Source organism: Grammomys surdaster, unplaced genomic scaffold, assembly GCF_004785775.1.
Source record: "Grammomys surdaster isolate TR1022 unplaced genomic scaffold, NIH_TR_1.0 129, whole genome shotgun sequence".
NCBI classification, from domain to species: Eukaryota; Metazoa; Chordata; class Mammalia; order Rodentia; family Muridae; genus Grammomys; species Grammomys surdaster.
Genome location: NW_021604587.1, coordinates 12,962,558 through 12,983,189, shown reverse-complemented (window position 1 = coordinate 12,983,189; position 20,632 = coordinate 12,962,558). Strand labels below are relative to the sequence as shown.

Below are 20,632 nucleotides of genomic sequence, written 5' to 3'. Positions count from 1 at the left end.
GAGAGAGAGAGAGAGAGAGAGAGAGAGAGAGAGAGAGAGAGAGAGAAAGGAAAGAAAGAAATCAGAGTGTGCCTGGGAAGAAAGCCTTAGCAGCCAAGGAAGCCTCCTTGGGTGTATGTGTCCTGGGGATGGGGGTGAACTTCAGCTACAAATGGGATGAAGGAAACATCACAGGGAAGAGCCACACTGAGGAACGTGGGAAGCAGCTGAGTCCCACTTACTGTGTTGTAGAAGGTATTGAAGCCCTGGCAGGGGTAGGATGCTAGAATATATGCCCACTCCTTTCAGCTGAAGAAAGGAAATATAATCTCTGTAGACTTAAGTTCTCAAAAAATATAAATATGTATCCAGATCCACATGCCCCGGTCAGGTCAAATGTTAACCAACTCTCTCAAAATGCTCACTGGCTCACCAATGTTTGTGAACTTGGAGTTCAGATAAACCACTTATGATGGCTTTTGTTAAGAACGTTAAGACTCAGACTCCTTAGATTTGGAAGCTCATAGCTTATTTCAAGGCCACTGACTTCTACAGTTCACACTCCATCACTCTGCTTTCAGCACGAATACCAGACTTTCCAATTCCAAATGTAATAACTGGAGATTGGTTTGCCCGAGAATTTTTTTTGAGTGAAAGTGACAGTTTTATCTTTGTTGGTGTGTCTGGATGATGAGCATGCTACCCAGGCTAAATTAGACAAATGCAAAGTTCAGCTTAAAAGGCAGCAGGTACAAGGGTGATGGGCAATTTAAAGAGAAGTTATTTCATTTCCTAAAACAAAATGGCTTTAGGGTGAGAAGTGCATGGGTTACAGTTTTTGCATCTCAGAGACTAAGAAGCCATGACGTCAGTAAACTCCTAACCAAATGTCCACTGAAAATAGTAACATCAGCCCCATATTCTGATACATGCCAAAGACAAAAATAAGTAAAATGTACTTGAGGAATGTGACATAGAATTTTAACAGTCATATTAATTTTAATATGAAATCAGTCAAGAAGACATCAGTAAGCTGACAGAAAAGCAAAGATATGGCAGCAATGTACAAAATCTGTAATCTGTTAAATGCTTTTGAAGCCATTGTTCTTATTAACAAAGGAGATATGCAATACACACAATTTACATAGACAACAGCTTCAGAGGCGTTGAACCTGTTCATTCAACATGCAGATTGCAGGTCCCATCCCAGTTCTGCTATATCATGTTTTGTGTTTCAGCTGAGTCCTGGGTGGTCCTATATACACTCAAAACAAAGAGGCATGATAAACACCTGTCTGTGTTCAAAATCTGTACAATTTAGAAGCAGCTTAAAGTTCAATTTAATTAAAATGGGAAACACTGTGCCCTTCACAACTTGATCAGTGAGCTGACAGGATGACGTCTATCTGTCACAGCAGAGTGTATCCCAGCTGGGGTTGTCTGCCTGTATTCACAGTAGAGCCCCGGCACTTCTCCATGAATGTCCTGAGTGTTTATGCTACCAAAAGACCCTGGCTCCTAGCAAGGAACTGAAGCTCCAGCTGATAATGTCTTGTGCAGTCAGGTCATGGAGGAAACCTTGTGTTTTCTTTATGCCACTTGAATAAAATCTTAACTTAAAAAAATGTATTTTTATTGTATTTGTGTGTCTCTGTGACAGTACGTCACATGTGCCTGGGTGCCCATGGAGACCCGAAGAGGGCATCTTATCTCTTGGAGCTGAAGTTACAGGCAGTTGGGAGCCACCTGTTGCAAACTGAGAACTAAATTATGGCTCTGTAGACCCGCATGGTCTAGAACTTTCTATGTAGACTAGGCTGGATTCCAAATCAAAAAGAGTCACCTACCTCTGCCTCCTGAGTACTAGGCTTAAGTTGTGCACCACAGCACTGGTGAGGTTTTACTTTTAAAAGTCACTAGTAAGCACGCTAACAATTGATAAGAGTTCCACATTATGATCTCAAGTGACCGTCAATAGTTAGTCCTGCATCACATTCAAAGTTGACAGATAGGGATTGTTATGGTTTTGTCATAGTGTTGATAGGTTTGTTTCTCAGTCAGAATGCTAGGCCTCTACTTTCCATTCTTTTTTTTATATAAATAATTTATTTATTTTTGAACATGAAATGCTATCTACTTTCCATTCTTTCTTCTTCCTCTTTCTTTCAGTGCTGGGAACTGAATCAGAAACTCACAAACACTAGGCAAGCACTGACCCATAACCCCAGTCCAACATATGCTCTCCCCATCCATTTTAATTCATTTCACCTTAACTTTGTACACATCCTCATGTCTGTCATACCGGCAGCTATTCTAAGACAAGTCAACATTAGCACACACAGCTCTGAGGCCTCCAATACCCTGTCAATTCCAAAGGATCAAAAGATGCATTTTCAATCCAGAGCTCTGAGTGATTGTTACCAGCTATGTGTGGAACAGCTCATAGGCTATGATGATGATACAAGGGTTAGAATCAAATACCCCTCACAGGACATTGCTGCCCAATGAGTAGCTAGCTACGTGGCCACTGATTTTAGAATTCTTATCTGCTTAAATAGAGGAGTAATTATTGGCCCATTAGACTGCAGGGAAGAGTAAAAAAAGACATGCATAGTATACTGTTTTCAAGTAAACATCTTTATTTTGTGTGATATATGAATTGGCTAGGTAGTCTGTACTTCAAACATAAATGTGTTGTCATGATTGACCTCCTGGTGCAGCTGGAGAAAGCTCACTGTCTTCTTTTGCTGATTTGTACTGGCACTGTGCTCCAGCTTGCTGTGAGGCTCTTGAATCTCCTCCCTCTGTGGCCCTGCCTGAGATACACACACCAGAAGTAATTACAGGGTGGGCGTTCACCATTGTTTGCTGGGGTCCTGTATTCTGTTTTTCTATTATGTTCTGACTTTCGTATAGAATCATTTTTTATTCTCAAAAACGAAATAATTTATCATGCTCTAAAATGCTACATTTTTTTTTACCAGAAAAGAAATGACAAATAAGCAAAGGCTTTTAATAGCAGAACAATAAACGAAGTAATTGTCAACATGCATTATTTGTCAGTTTTCCTATCATCTTCTAATGGAGTTGATCGCACACATACACACACACACACACACACGAGATATAAATCCATAGACTGCAATTTGTTCCTTTTTTTCAACTTGCTCCTTTTATTTAGCAGTCTGCCATAAGTGATATTTCATACCATATTTTTAATGCTCATTGGTTATCAATTATTTCACAGTATAACAGGTTAATATATTCAAAGTATAATTAATATATTTTGAGTTGCTTTTGTTTTCCTTCAATTTTTCTTTATGTCATTAAATCAGTGGAGGTCTGTCTCAGTTAGGGTTTTACTGCTGTGAACAGACACTACGACCAAGGCAACTCTTATAAGGATAACAATTAATTGGGGCTGGCTTACAGGTTCAGAGGTTCAGTCCATTATCATCAAGGTGGGAGCATGGCAGCATCCAGGCAGGCATAGTGCAGGCAGAGCTGAGAGTTCTACATCTTTATCTGAAGGCTGTTAGGAGAAGACTGGCTTCAAGGCAGCTAGGACAAGGGCCCAAGCTCCCAGTGACACACCTACTCCAACAAGGACACACCTCCTAATAGTGACATGTCCTAGGCCAAGCATATGCAAACCATCATAAGGTCATTGTGATAAATATGGTAACAAATCACTGTCTAGAAAGATTATACCAACATGCCCCATCACCAGCATGGTCTCATGTCCATACCTTTGCTACTATAGAATTTATCTTTGTTTGGTTTGGTTTTTTTTTCCTTGCCAGTGCAAATGATGGGAAGTAATGTTTATTTCAGAATATGTGACTTTACTTATGAGCATGGATGGGCATATTTCTGGATGGATATTGGCCATTCATATTATTTTTTTCCTACAAATTGCCTGTTTCTATCTATTCCTACTTCGCTTTTGAGAGTGCAATTTGACACTGGATTTTCCCTAATTATTTTAAGAAACTGTACAAGTGTGGAGTGTGTACATACTGACACCATCTAAAGCTACAGGAATGGGGTGTTTTTCTCTGCCCATGAAAGAACAAAAAGGCAAGATGTACATGCTTTGGGGAGTCTTGGTAGACCCACCATATGACAATGGGGAAATTAGGGTTCTCCAGTGAGGTTCCCAGTCTCAGTAATAAAGGAATTTAAGAATGGATGTGAATGGAAACTTAGAGATGATTTACTCTATGTCCAAAGAGAAACTTCAGGCAAGAAAATTTTAAGTTCCTCAACATGAAGGAAGAAAATGGAAAGTATAAAGACAAAAAGCCGAGTTATTTAAAATTAGCTGCCATGGAGGTTAGCCACATGGTAGAGGGCTGAGGGCAATAAGGGAGGGAATCCCATGAGTTAGAAAGCAGGAAGTACCAGAAAGTTTAATAACCAGCTTATGCTCTGCAAGCACCCAAATCTTTCTGTTCCGGGGCTCAGAAAATGTATGCAGACCCAGCTGGACCTCCTAAAGGCCCAGGAACTGTGCAAGGAGGCAGGAAATTTGGGAAGGAAAAGTATATTGTCTTAGAGTGAACCTGCCTTCCTAGGGATGGTTTCTTAGCCAGGTCCTGACCTTCTAATTAAATTAGCTCCTTTTCTATGTAGAAACTAGAATTTACATTTATTAATTTTTATATAACTATACATTGTATTATATATAATTTCAGTAATAAATTCATAAATATTCATAAATAATATATATTCATAAATAATATATAAATAATATCAATGCAAGTATTATAAATTTATAAATAAAATATAATTAAATAAAGTATCTTTTTATTTAAACATTTTTATGCAATATATTTTGATCATATTCTTTTCCCTCACTTAACTCCTTCCAAATTTTCCCCACCTCCCTATCCACCCAACTTTCTTACACACACACACACACACACACACACACACACACACACACACACTTTCTTGGAGTCATCCACCACCTTTGTCTCCTAAAATCTTCCTACCTCCTCTTTCGCACAGATCCATGAGTCTTAAAGGGAGAGATTCAACACAGGCTCTCAGTCTCTGCACACTGTGAAGTTGTGGGTCTCTGTGTTAATTACTATCTACTTCAAGAAGCTTCTCTGTTGAGGATTAAGTAGTGTTCTGATCTATGAGTATACAGCATTATGTTTTCACTGAGGGCATATAACTTATCTAGTGTCAGGTTATCAGGGAGTTTAAAAGGTTCCAGGTATGGGTTCCATCTCATAAAGTAGGCCTTAAATCTCATTTTTTTAAAAAATGGTTGTTTACTACCATAACATTTGTGTCACTATTACAGATGTATATCTTATATGCAAGTCTCTGTTGTAGGTCACAGGTTTTGTAGCTGGGCCATGTTGATGATTAATTTTCTTTTTTGATACTGTACAAAGTACCTTCCAGTACCATGAATGCTAATCAATAGGGGGTGATGCTTCACATCTGGAATCTCTGTTTCTCCATGGTCAATGATATAAGTAAGTTATATCTTCAGCAATGTGACCTTTCTCTCTCTCTCTCTCTCTCTCTCTCTCTCTCTCTCTCTCTCTCTCTCCCCCTCTCTCTCTGCATGTGTGTGTGTGTGTGTGTGTGTGTGTGTGTATGCATGTATGTATGTGTTCTAGGAAACTTCTACAGTAATAGCTATCCACATGATTTTTCAAAAGACTTTTAATGTTAGCTGTCTCTCACCATATTCCCTCATCTACTCTACCCTTTCACCTCCCTCCCACATTTATTCCACTTTCCCTTTATCTCTTTATATACTATTTGTCCTTCCTTGGAAGATCCCCTCATCCCCACTGGTTCCCTACTAGAACCTAATCTCTATGAAAATTCTCTCAAGAGATCTTCTTTTTTATTATGTTTTTTTTTTAAAGTCAAGTCATAGGACTTGTCAAAAGTTAGAGAACTAGACTCTGTTTTGAGCAAGTATAAATCACAATGCGAAGCGTGAGTGCAGTAAAGGGCATGGATTCAGAGCTAATTTTAGAAAAAAAACAATCTGTGTTCATCTCATATAGTTCGCATGTGAGAGTTAATAAAATAATTCACAGAAACTTAACCAAGTGGCTGGAATATGGTAATAATTCCTTACCAAAGATAATCAGCACAGGATTGAGGGAAGGCACAATGGCTTATGTTTTTGCATATTTACCTTTTGATAAAACTGTTTCACCTCGTTGGTATCTATATCTCTCTTTCTAAAACAAGTATATACAAAAATTCTTAGAAAGTCTCCTTTCAGTAGGATGTTAGTCTCTTATAGTATAGAATGTAGGATGACTTATCTCCCAGAAATAATAAAATAATAATTGGGATCTCTAGTTTAAAGCAATAGATTTTTGAACCTTGATCTTTCATTCACTCATTCTTTCTTCCTCTCTTTCTTTTGTATACAATGTATATCATCTTGATTTAATTTAATGGAGCTAATAACTAGCAAAAATTAAAGAAAACATAGAAGAACAACAAAACCCAAGGCAAATCAGAGAATAGCTTTGGTTTGTGTCAACATAAAGCAGCTCAGGAGGAAGATATTCTTCTGTAAGAAAAATTCTAAAATAGAATCCATGTGACTGGTCTTTAGGTTGGACACCTAGAATTGCAAGATTTACCTCATTTCATCTGGTAAATGATATACTTTTTTATTTAGATAAAAAAGAAAAGATGGACATTATACTTATTTTCATGGGCAGCTCTTCTGATCCTGCCTTCCAAATGGACCGTAGAGACCTTGATTTATAAGCAAGTTACAAACAAGACAAATGTTATCTCCTTTAGTCAGGCCTGCATTGCTAATTAGCTAAAACCCCCTATTTGCAATGATGGTTATTTCAAGCAATTGGTATTTATTTCATTTATTCTGAAGTGGCCACTTTGGCTTTCAGAATCAGAAAGCCTAAAGAACTGCAGTGACACAACTCATCATGTGTCACTTAGGCTACAAAATAGGCTACAGCTCCTGCATCAGACACCAATTCATCAAAAGGTGTTCAAGTACTGTAAGTTATAGCCTCAAAGAAGCATAGCAGACATGTCATTTAAGGAAGCTTATTATGCTGTCCCAGTCCCATCTCCCCATAGCTTTTGGTGGCACATACTGTGGTACAAATCCAGAGTGAAGAAGTTGGATGAAATAATTTACAATGAATAGGGATGCCAGCCAGATTTTCAAGTTTCTTTTTTTCTAGAATAAAGGAAATTGCATCTAAGAATCATGTAAATATGTAAGTCCAAATTTTTACATCTAGTTCAGTAATAGGGTACTTTCTTGTCATGTATGAGTTCCTGGTTCTGAGCCTGAGAACTCCAATAAACATATAAAACATTTAGGGTCAAGTAAGTATGTATAAATTATCTTTAATTGTGGAAAATAAAAATGAATAATGGTTGCCTGGGAATGAAGGACTGATTTAGAGAGTAAGCAAAATGGCTGTCTTTTCAGCCAAAACTTTCTTCCCTGAGAAATTAATGGAGAAAGTCAGCTCTCTGTGAACAAGGCTCCCCTTTGGCTCACAGACTGTCTGTGATACCATAGATGTTCTGGATACAGGAGTGAAGATCTTTCAACTTCAGTGGTCAAGACTCCCCAGAGTAAACATCTACCATGTTTTTAAACTCTCAGTATTGTGTTTGGTCTTTGGATCATGACATAATTAACATTCATTGTAAATATCTTCTTTATAGAAGTTGAACTGTTCATAGTGAAAACTCCCTAGAAGGACTTTGACACTTACCAGGAACTAATGAGAGTGACAAAGAAGGGGAACTATATGTAAGCCAATTTAACATTGGGCATCTATCTCCCAGAGTCATCCTGCTCAGAAGAGACTGCAAATTTCTGTCCACACATTTTGTATCCTCTTTGACTTACCATCATGGAATTATACTCATGTGGAAAAAAATTACTTCCTCCAGTGACTAAGCCAATTGAAATTTAGTTCAGCATTAAAAACAAACGTAAAATTCTAGTCTCTAGGGCGTTAGGATTTCTGTTTGTTTGGTTTGGTTTGGGTTTTTGATTCGTTAAATTGTTTGAACATTTATCTAGGGAATTGCCATGAATAGTAAACAAAGAAAAAAGATGTGTCTGTTTGAGGAAAAAAAGAAATTATAACAACAGTTAAAATTAAACATCTTGTGTAGAATTCCAGATTACCATATGGAATCTTGGTTCATTTCCTAGGAACTCTAAATCTTTATTCAGTTGTTACTTTAATTGTCCCTGAAGAAGCTTGTAGCTAACACTTAACTCCAAAAGTTATTCTCCTCGTCTCTTAGGTTTGTTAAAAGTGCTTCCATTATTATGAAACCATTCTTCTGGATCCCGTGTTCATATCTCATACAGTGAACACTTTGAACCAAAACTCAAGTTTCTTCACCTTATTTGGGAAGCAATAGAGACATTTTTAGTTTTTTGTTTTGTTTTTTGTTTTTGTTGTTTGTTTGTTTGCTTGGTTGTTTGTTTGTTTGGTTGGTTGGTTGGGTTGGTTCATTGGTTGGTTGGTTGATTGGGTTTTGTTTTTTGTTTTTTGGGGTTTTTTTTCTTTTTTTTTTTATTTTGTGTTCTTGTTATTGTTTTTGTCAAGTTTCTCCAGATTGCAAGTTACAAGTTAGAAGTTAGAAACTTATACTGGACTAACTTGAGCAATTATGTATACAAAAAATAATAACCATGATAGAATCATGTTGGTTATTTAAATAAAAAAAATGTACTGTGGAAATGTAAAGAAGGGAATTAACAGAGATGGATCCAGAAACAGCCTATCCAGGAAGCCTATCCAGAAACTTCCCATAGCCCTCACGTGATTACTACCACCTCCCCCTCGCTGATGTTCCCCTCTAGTCTTAGCATTACTCTTATTCAAATGGAAAACAAGACAGGTTTTCACTTCTTTCTCCATTGACCTGTAGGTGAATCTTAGGGAAGAGCTTGGCAAGGGTCATGGTTGGCTATCCTTGTTACCTTCTGTGACCAGAGGTCAAGCTATGATTAGAACAGTGATCTCCTGGATCAATGACTTTGGCCAAAGAATGGAGGGTGAAGAATACAACAGTTCCCATGGGAACCAAACATAAGCCAGAAATCAGAGCAAGCCCTTTCCATAGAAATAGTGCTGTGTGAGAAAGCACAGAATGGCCCCATGCCTTATCTTGGTGAGGTAAGAAAGAAACCCAGTGTGTGTGCACGTATATCATGTCCTTTACAGATACTACTAACAGACTTGTAATGGTGCTCATGCTGCTACCTGAATAAAAACAGATACAAACAGCTTAATTATACAGACTTCAGATAGGAATAAGAGTTGTTGAGCTATAATAGCACAATCCAAGGAAACCTACAACCATGAAAGTGATTTTTATTTGTGTTATGTCCTGTTCACATAAGACTGTCACTGACAGGATGGACTAATGTGGGGAAAAGTGTGCACACTGTGTGCAGACAGTTCTAGAAGCTAACTATTGTCTTGTTTATTGAAGTATGATGAATGCCAATGTTGAAAGAGAATCTACAAGTTGAGATCTATCTGGGGACAGGGCCAGCTAAGTCTTGGAGACATAAGAAGGGAAAATCTCTGGGCTGGAGTAGAAAAACCAATGTGAGACTGCAGACAGGGAAGAAATGCTTGCACAATAGACTGCAAGTTTGTAGATATGTACACCAGGGTTCGTGTTCCCAGAAATCTGTGCCATGTAGAAAAATTTACAGATGTCTGTGATTCAGTGAATGATAAAACTACCCAAGAGGGTAGGAAAAAAGCCTCGCATGCCTTTGAGTTGAAGAAAGATGCCTGCTAAAAGGAAAAGCCGTGTTTTCAGGAACAGAGGAAGCCTCTGCTTGCTTATCCAGATGCTGAGGTAGGGAAGGGAGGAGAATCCACAGTTAGGGTTATTAGGCAAGGACAAGAGTGCATGGTTCTGGGAGCAGAGATAAAGATGTGGTTTTGCACAGAGGGAGTTTATCCCATGAGACAGGACATTTCTGAGAAAAACAGGGAATGCTTTTTTCAGATCCCTCCACAAGTAGAAAAGACATGAAGGGAAGTAACGAAACTTAATTTACTGGGGAAAAAGCAAACCAACTAAATGAAGAACCTACTATATGGTATATGGTCTGTCAGGAATTCTGTGTGTGTGTGTTTCTCAAGCTGTCTAAACCACCCTGGTTACAGAGATGAGGGCACTCCATTTGGAGTAGTGAAGAAAATACAAAGTTCCAAAGATCCTGAGACAGAGACCACACAAACTGAAATGGCTTCTTTATTGGTGTCAGCATCTTCCTCAATAATCTAGACAGGGCTCCTCAAATTCCAAGGCGCATCTTGATTCTAGGATTACAGATTCTGAATTCTTGGTTTAGGAGAAGGCCTGGGAGTTTTCATTTCTAATGTTAGTCTTTAGCATGCTGAAGCTGCTCATCACAGGACACATAAGTAACAGGATCGAGGTACCCCGGGACCACTTAAGCACCCACATTTCCAGACAGGGTTATGGAAATAGTCATTCACCACTCCATAAGCCTGGGAACAAGGCCTTGCAATCTGCATTCTTAAGATGTCTCCCCAAGTGAATCTGATAGAGCAAAGTGGAGAATCTCTGAATAATTTCTGTGGTGCATGTGGGACAAATGGAACAGGAGACAGGTCCTCTGAGGGAAGGAATGCAGTAGTGAGGTGACACCCTGGGTCAGAGTAAAGGCCTTCTGTGATTCCTTAGGGGCGGGGACAACAGCATTTTTGGACAATTTGACTCCTGGCACTGCTCACATGATTTCTTCAACTATGGCAGCTGTGCTGAATGATGAAATGGGCATTCTGTAGCCCACATCCTCCTTGATAGCTATTTACATACAAATGCTGTGACTTGCATGTTTATCATAAGTGAAAATAGATTGCTCTGAGCCTCTGAAATTAACACTGGGGTTACACACAGGAACGGCCATGCCTGTTTTTTTATATGGGTGCTGGAGATTAGAACCCAGGTCCTTATGCTAGCAGAACAAGGGTTCTACCTCTGGAGCCATCTATCCAGCCTCTTGAAGGGCTTTGAAACAACTTTTGAGACTATGAGGGATAGTAGCATCATACAGAGATGATGATTCCAGATTGTAGAGCCTGCCTGAGTTTATTACACAGCATTTAGAATGTTCTAGATATTATAAATAGTCTGAAGATGGTTTAAAGTACATAAGAAGAGTATGTGAATATTATGGCAGGTGCAATATCATTTAGCCTAGGACCATTCTTCCATGGATCTTGAGGGATGGCTGCCTTGTTACTTTGATAGGTATTACATACATTAGACTAGTTAACTTGTCGTATTCTGTATGTTTGGGGGAAGAAAATCTACACTTTGAAAATAGTAGTGGGGCATATCAAGGAAAGTACAGGCCATATATTTTGTGCTCCAGTGGAAGGGCTGAGGTCTGTTGCTACAGCTACCTGAGGTTCCACAGACTTTCGGTGTGGAATGGAGAGTGAGGGTTGATTGGCATGAAATTTTACTCTCAAGTAGTTGACATTCATTAGGTGTGTTCTGAATGTTAGGAGCCATGAGAGTGCTGACAATCCAAGGATACAGTTATATCTTGAGTCTTGATTTGAGAAGAACTAGATGTAAAGTGATATGGTTATTACATTCTCAGAACCCAAGTCTTAATAACAGCACAGAAAAGCACTCCTGATTTTCTTTGTGTCAACTGAAACTACCTCACAAAGTTATTACATCATTTTCTGAGATGGGTAACTGATGTTAATCTCAAAGCAAGTCAACAATAGCAACAAAATATACCCTGAAACCAAGAATTCTTCACTGCTGACTATAACTTACTTATTATTTTATTTAAGCTTGACACTACCTACTAGAGATAAAGGTACCCATGGTATGATTTGTAATCAAGAAAATACTGGTTCAGAAAAGACAGACCTTGGCCCAATTAATACCTTTGAAGCTTATCACCACTAGTCTATATCCCTAGCCCCCAAATAATACTTTTATTGTGTTACAGAGTAGAGGTAAGAACCAGCTCCACACTGTTAGCTGTGTTTGCACTGACTGAACCAAGCTGCAGGAACTGGAATAACAATCTAGTGAGTTTGATTCAATTAAAAGAGAAACTCAGAGGGCTTTCATCTTGCAGAACAACAAACAGATCATGTGATACTTTAAAATCACACCATCATTGTCAAAGTCAGATTTTAATGATTCTAACAACAGCCCAGCCTCCACTGCAGATTGTCTTAAATACACATGCTGGTGTTTGGGGTGGGAAGGGCACGGACAGGAGCCTGTGATCACAGAAAACACCAAACTGCCATTTTCTTCCCCCAGCTGATTCAGAAGTTGACAGATGTTGCCGAAGAGTGTCAGAACAATCAGTTAAAGAAGCTGAAGGAAATCTGTGAGAAGTAAGACCCATCCCTTCACATTTGGTCTGAATAGACATGAATGTTTGAAATGCTGCTTGCTATTCAATTTGTCTGATTCTCCCCCTCATTGTAAATTCAGAGAGAAGAAGGAATTAAAGAAGAAAATGGATAAGAAGAGGCAGGAGAAGATAACAGAAGCCAAGTCCAAAGACAAAAGCCAGATGGAAGAGTGAGTAGAAAGCAGCTCCTCCCTAACTGGAACAAGGCTCAGGTGCTCCCTGTCAGAAAACCAGTGTCTTAACCAAAGGCCCCTTAGTAAACACTCTCCTTGAATTAATCTTTCACATGATTCCTACCTTAGTCACTGTTTTATTCCTGTGAAGAGACAATATGACCAAGGCAACTCATACAAAAGGAAGAATTTCATTGTGGGCTTGCTTACAGTTTTATAGGGTTAGTCCATTATCATTAAGGTGGGAGCATGGGCACTCAAGTTGCTGGCACAATAGCTGAAAGCTATATCCTAATTAAGGGCAAGGCAAATTTGGGCTTTTGAAACTTCAGAGCCCACCCTCAGTGACAACCTTGCTCCAATGACAACACACCTCCTAATCCTAACTCTATCAAAGAGTTCCACTTCCTGGTTACTACACATTCAAACATATGAACCCATGATGGCCATTCTCATTTGAACCACTACAGTCTCCTATGTATAGTTTTTACAGTGAGCTCTCAAACAACGGCGCTCTGGGCCTTTTAGAAAAAAGGAAAGTGATCTCTTTGGGAAATGACTAAATACTCATTTCTCAAGTTGTTAAACAACCTTGGGAGCATCTAATAAAAACAGAGCCTGTGCTTAGAGAGAGGCATGGCCCCTGATACCCCCAAACACACACACACACACACACACACACAAACACACAGAGGTTTGACCTTTCTTTCAACTGCTATAGAAAAATAGATAATAAAAGCATAGACTTCTAGAGTTCCAGATAGGTTGGTATAATGATCTGTGCCTTACATCCATGTAGGGAGAAGACAGAGATGATCCGATCGTACATCCAGGAGGTGGTACAGTACATCAAGAGGGTATGTCTGCTCCCCCTTCCTTTGCAAATGCCACACAAACAGTTGTCAACCTCATTGTGAACTTCGAGGAGGAGAGCAGTGCCTCCTTGTACTTACTTGCCACCAGCATCCAGCTGTTCTGTGATGCTCTATAAGGGTGTACTTGTTCTGACTACTGCAAACTGTAATATAAAAGAGCTAAATAAAAGATCTACAAAAATGGATGGGGCAGAATTACTGCCTAAGTCAGGAACTCCAAAAAAATGACACAAAAAATGGTTCCCAAAAGATCCCTTCACTGTTATCAGTGATAGAGTTTATGACCAGATCTAGATCAGTCCTTAAGCTTCTTAAAAATTTGTGTTATAGACATTTTCAAAGATTTTCAAAAATATATGTTCATCAGTCACCACTCCACCCTGTCCTATGATCTTATCACCTGGGAAGAAAGGCCAGTTTTGGCCCAGAGTGCTAAATAATTGATACCACAGATCTGAAAATCTTTGGGTTTTGTTTCTTGTAACATGCAGAAAACTTTTTTTCCCCTAAAATGACTTTTTCTTTTGGAACTTTCTTTCAGTTAGAGGAAGCACAAAGTAAAAGACAAGAAAAACTTGTGGAAAAACACAAGGAGATCCGCCAGCAGATCCTCGATGAGAAGCCCAAGGTAAATTGAGCTGAAAAGTCCAGGATGTCTAGGCACACTTGGCGCATTTGCTTTCTATTCAGTAAAAGTAAAAATCTCCTGGTTTTCATAAGTACCTCACTCAACATCTCAGTTCATTCCTTGAGTGTGAAACTCATCGTTTTCGGTGATAGCAAAAATACAGCAATATTCTGCAAGCACTCATCAGCAGCAGCATCTGTCTAAAAGGTATGAGGGCAGAGAACCCTCTGCACAGATTTGGGTTCAGCTAGTTTGATGCGTGGCTTAGGCAAGTGTATTTTTAATTGAACCAACCAACTTCACCTTGTAATGCTGTAACACCAGAATTTGCCCAGCAGAGGACAGTCTTCACCAAAATCACCCTGCTCTTGACCCAACAAAATCTTCCATAAAAACAAGAGGGGAAAAAAAAATCGAATCCCTTTGCCTCCATACCAACAGCTGATCAGTGCTTTCCTTTAAAATCATATTGCAGCACAGAGTGTAGCTCAGTGGTACTGAGAGTGATCAGCATGTACAGAGTCCTGAGTCCAATCCAAAACAACAAATCAAAGCAAGTTGTACTTGTGGCTTGTTGAAATAAATTATCTATGGACATTTAATTGAAAAACCTATCTGTAAATCAAATACTTGCAGATTAGCCAACAGCATCACCGTTCTAGGATAGTCTATCCATTTTGATTCATTGCTGAATGTTTTTCTGTCTCTTAAAACAAAATGGGCTTTCTAGGCCTCCCTGCTTTTTTAGCTATAGTTGAAAAATGCATATTCTTGAAAGTACTACCATTCCACCTGAGTGTTTATTGAGTCTACAAAACTCAAATGCTAGGTTTATTTATTTGTATGTAGCGTTCCAAGGTCAGCTTCAGAAAGATTCCTTGTGGCTTGCTCTAGGTATATTTCACAGTTGCTTATGTTCTTTAGCCTTCCTGTTTGCTATATATGAGATTTACTTAATATTTGTTATTCCTAAAGAGTTTAGGCTTAGTAAGAATCAATGGTTACTTTGTACATTGTTAATTCTTAAGTTTCTCCTTTAAATACACAATTCAGATATTCTTAGCCAGCTTCTCAGTCCTCTTATGCTATTACAATGGGATGCATTTTAGTATAACGTTAGAAATTGCCACACAAGAAAAGGAAATCCCCTTTCCTTGAATTGAGTTGCCCACAGTCACTCATGACCTAAAAATGTTAAGTGTAATTCATCGGGTGAACAATCCATGAAGTCCTAAAATGTATGACTTTCTAAGTAGCTGATGGAACACTTGAACCAATGTTTCAGCTACTCTGGATGTGCACTGGCCCTGTGTACAGCATGGCCACACAGTGGTCCTCTCTGTCATAAGGTCTGAGACCTCTTTTACCTAGTAATGGGTCCAAACCACAAGAGTGATAATATCAACGAGTCCTTGAGCCTGAGGACATTCAGGGACAGGTGAGCTTTGGCATTTTGTGGCTTCAGAGTGTATTAGGGGAGGGGGTACTGTATTTTATTTTCAGAATCAATCTCATTTAATTATTCAAATATAAATAATAGACTTAAATAATAGATTCAGATTGGACTAAAAATCAAGAAAAATATTAAATAGTTAGAACTATACATACTCAAATCCATACAGTTTCAAGTTTGGCATCTGAAGTTGAATTTGTCATCATTTTGTATTCTGGTATAATAAAGTTTGTTTAAAGTTAGTGTCATAGCCAGTTTTAAACCTCTGAGAACCGTTAGTTACAACTAATGATACTTTCAGTTTTGTTTTGCTTCTTATTTATGTGTGTGTTCAACACTGTAAATGTTTTAGCCATAGACAAAATGTAATGCATATATTTTAAAGTTACACAATTTACTTTAAGTAATTCATAGATGTTATATGTTCATTTATTCAAATTAAGTTAGTTCCTTTTGAAGTACCTTAGAACTTCTTCACTGTATACAACAAACATTAAAATGGCTCTTAACTTTTGGCAATCTATCTGCCAGAGTACCGTTGTACAGAAAATCAATCTCAACCTGCTGGGCATGCTTGAATGCATAGATAATCCCATTATCTTCGGAAATGAAGGCTGGAAAACTGAGCGCTCATGGCTCACCTAGACTATATAGCAAGGCAATATTTCTAGCAAACTAAATAAATAATCGTCTTAAACAGTGTCAACTTGATAAATGACATTACTACGGTTTGAGTTGGGTCATAATTCCAGGGGTGGGGGAAAGTTCCAGGCATATAGTAGATGCTGCATTAGTTGTTTTTCTGTTGTGATAAAACACCATGACGAAAGGCAACCCATGGAAAGGTTTATTTTGGTTTACCATTGCAGAAAAAGAGAAATGCGGGAGAGAGTATGTAATGGCAAGGGAGACAGGGGAACAGGTTGCTGGAGCAGGAAACTGGATGAGTATATCTCTACCCATAGGCAGGAAGCAGAGAAAGAGAGAACAGAAAGTGTGAAGTGATATGCCCTGAAAGGTGACCTCCAGTGAAGTCCCTCCACTAGCAAGGCTCTATGTCCTAAAAGTTCCATAATCTACCTAACAGTGTTACCTGCTGGGATCAAGTGTTCAAATACATGAACCTAAAGGAGACATTTCTCATTCAAAGCACATCAAGCGAGCAGCCAGTTCTGAGGATGACTAGCCATTTCTTGAGATAGCTGGCCATTTCTAGGAATGGAATGGTCAGTTCTAGAGTTGGGGAGCTAGTTTAGAGACTCAGCAATCTCACTGAGATTCAGCATTTTTAGAATTTCATGGTTGTTGCTTGCTGTCCCCTGGTTTTAAAGTCAGTGAAAGATGGCTCCCAAGCCCCCCTGCAATATCACCTATGTAGTACCATTCAAAACCAGAATGGAAAAGATTATTTTCTTCATAGGATTGATGGAAATCTTTCAGAACGGCCTCTCACCACCCTACCCCCACAAAATAGATTTTTCTGCTACAATTCTATAATGGAACAACATCCTAGTTCCCAAACAAATCCCAAGATAATGCCTAAGGCATTCACAGAGGCGGGAGGAGTTCAGCTTCTTGGAGGAGTTCAGCTTCTTGGTTTTACAGTTATCAAAAACCTAAACGAAATTCATGTCTCTCATTGAATAGTGAATAAATAGTAATGGGGGGTGGTGAGCAGTTTATAATACAACTGAGTATTTAGCAGCTTTTGTTCCTTCTTTCTTAGCTCCTTAAAAAGGATCCTGGGAGTTCTAAGTCATTCTCTTGTCTTCATTCCTTAGTGTAACTACGTACCGTGATAAATTTGCTCCTTCATTTGTGGTGATGTTCTTAGGGCCATCTTGTTGTAAGCGGATTTGAAGGAAGCCCTTGGAAACTGTTGGTTTCATGTCAAGCTAAATCATTTGTTGAAGTGTGTTCTTTTGAGCTTAAAACTGTGTTTTCAGAGCCATTGCTTTGATAATAAAATAAGAAAGCACATGTGAAGCCAGCCATGGTAGCTCACATCTATAATCCCAGCACTTGGCAGGAGGAAGCAGGAGGATCAGGAGTTTTATAGGTCATCCTTCGCAATGTATCAGGCTTGAAGCTGTTTATATAAGACCCTGTCTCCAAAAAAACAAAACAAAAGCAAAAAAAAAAAAGAAAAAAAGAAAAGATTACATGTGGTAATATTGTAAAATATATAGCAAATGAGAAAACATTGATAACAAAAGCTTTCTGCCACTGTGACACAATATCTGAAATAATTAACTTAAAAAAGAGAAAAGGTTTGTTTCAGCTCATAAGCTCAGACATATTAGTCCCTGTTGTTTGGCCCTATTGCACTGGGCTTATCTATCATAGCACACCAGGTCATAGAGATAGCACATGGTGGAGGAATCATGTTCATGCTTGGCAGCCAGAAATCAGAAACAGAAAAAATAGATCAGAGTCCCAATGTTCTCTTCAAAGGCAAATTCTCACTAAGCTCATTTCTTCCCACTGAATTCACTTAAAAATGTAAATAAATAAATAAATAAATTGAGACAGTTATTATGCAGCTTACAGCATCTTAATATCATGGTGGTCCTCCTGCTTCTGCCTACTCATTACTGATGAAAGGTATGTAAGGTACCATGCCTAGCCAGGCCTCATTACTAAAGGTTTCTTGAACTCCTTATAGCACTGGTACCATAGACCAAGGGTTTATTCCTGGGCTTCTGGGGAACACTTCAGGTCTAGACTTGCAAGCAGCAGTGATAATCAGTGGAGGGAAATGGCAAGATCGAGTGTGGAATACGAATGTAGACACTGAAACACAGGACAGCAAGTGTAGGTTAGGAAAGGCCAGGATGAGTGAGCAGACTGCAATGTGCCTCTGACTGTATCTAACTGTGGGTGTGGTCCAGAAATAGATTAACACTGCCTGTGAAATCATCCCTCTTCAACGTGGTACCGGAAGGTCTTCAGAGCTTGATGTTGATATGACCAAAATTAATCAGGGCAGAAACAAAAGTAAAGAGGAAAAACTCAGGGAAATAAAAACCATCAATAGTAGCTATGAAGCAGGTTTATCAAGTCAGTTCCATTCTGTAAGAAGGATGGCAAGACAGACTGGTTTTATGACATCTAGAAATGTATGAACTATTCTGAGTTTTTGACAAACAACTGGAGCTGACTATATAGCCGGCAACCTTCACATAAAAACATGCCCAAACATCACTGTTAGTTCTGGAATATAATAGTCTTTCTCAAAAAGGAGAGCAGGAAAATATTCTAGTAGAACCTGATGATGCACAATCATTTGCTTATAGCAAAAATACCACTATATAGCATCTCTCCTCTTTCTCCAGTGCCATTCAGCATATTATCGAATATAATAATTCACCTTCTTCATCTGCTTCATTTATGTGCTCTAAGCACATGCTGGCGTCCACTCTCATGGCCCTAACTTGGAGAAAGCTCTTTTTAGAGCACTCTTTTCCCTTATCTACTATTTGAGATATTCTGAATTCTAGACTTATCTGTATAACTTTCTTCCTTGTTGATAAACAAAGTTTTGTCTGTTAAAAATAAAAGAAGACTTAAAAAGTTTAACATAAGAAAGAAATTCGAACCAACAGTTGGTGAACGCCAACACTACTTCAGTGGCTATTTTACTGGCCCAATAGAGAATAAATAGCCTTGAAGTGTTCATGCAAAATAGAGCTTTGTGGAGCCTTCACTTGGCAGCAAACTCAGGCTCCTGGTGAACCTCCGAGTCCTCCTTGTTCTTACTAACCTGCAATAGAACACTCAAAGGAGAATATGGTTCATCAGAACCAGCATCTTCAGTCTTCAAGGTCCCTACTTGATGGGGAACAGATGATGGCCCCAGTGTGAAAGCTTAATTTGGAGCGCCTCAAGTTGCAACAGGCAGCAGAACCCTGTGATAGGTAGAATCCATTCTTTGTCTCCATTGTAAACGAGCACACTGTGTCTATTCTATTGTCATGTAACTTCTGAGAGCATTGCAAAAAAACTAAATAAATAAATATGATCCTCAGAGGCAATTTACACAAGAAGTAAATATTTTGACCCTTGATTTGACAAGAGATCAAGTTGCCCATTGAGAGTCCCACTGAGACTTATTAAGTTACAAACAATAGACATTCTTAATAGACATTCAGTTCCTTTTCAACAGAATTCTCAGTTCCAGAGAAATATTCAGATACGTGTACCCTGGCAGTCAACTGCTTCACTGAGCCCTTAAATGCATGTCTTCAATCGCGTCTAAGATGCATATTTTTGCAAACTTCAACCACAGAATCCAGATGATGCTTGCAAGAACACTGTCCAGGCTTCCAACTCGGTGACATAATTGGTTTCCTCGGGATTTCTATACCTGAGTTTGCCAAGCCAATAAGAAAGAATTAATGTATACAAAACACGTTGGAAGTGTTTCAAAAGCTCAGTGCCAATACCGAGCAGCCACGGCCAGTGTGGGCTTGAACAACTACAAGTTATGATGGTACAAAGGAACTTCTGCTCTTATCCTGAATATTTGAAAGAGGATTATTTTAACACGTTGTCCTCAATCCATTGCAGATATCCCAATGTATATTGATCACTCTGTGGCTAACGGCTCTTGTTACAGGAATTGTCATTTGACAGGACTTTTTTTAATGAACTGTCTGCCTGACCTCAAAAAAAAAAAAAACAGTCAATAAATTTTTAATTTTTTGGTTTTTTTTTTTTTTTTTTTTTTTTTTTTTAGTCTGACACTTAATTTGTCTTTGGTATTTCTTAGGTCATAGGTTTTCTGTTTTAATTTAGCTCATCATCGAGAAAGAATTCCAGGAAGCCTTAGGACACTTTTATTTATTTCTGAAAAACATTTAATCATGTAGCTGCTGCCCCTCCCTTCCTTCCCAGCCCCTCCTCTTTTCTCAACCAGAGGACTATAGACAGATCTTTCCCTGTTTCTTCCCTGCTGTTTTTGCGGCAGGGTGAGTGATTCATCTCTGGGATGAAGTTACCACTGATGGGCTTTGAGATGTAGCCCTGGATGCAGCTGACATTTGCGCTGGTATTCTCGTGGAAAGGCTTATCTTG

General features: G+C 38.7%; 1 protein-coding gene across 1 annotated transcript in view; it reads left to right on the top strand.

Annotated features, from left to right (window-relative positions):
• Plcb1 (phospholipase C beta 1) overlaps positions 1-20,632 on the top strand; it is a 248,669-nt gene that overhangs the window by 155,748 nt on the left and 72,289 nt on the right. The window contains exons 26-29 of the mRNA XM_028755344.1: positions 12,331-12,407; positions 12,508-12,597; positions 13,400-13,457; positions 14,017-14,103. Coding sequence (XP_028611177.1) covers positions 12,331-12,407; positions 12,508-12,597; positions 13,400-13,457; positions 14,017-14,103 — 312 coding nt within the window. The remainder of the gene's footprint in view (positions 1-12,330; positions 12,408-12,507; positions 12,598-13,399; positions 13,458-14,016; positions 14,104-20,632) is intronic.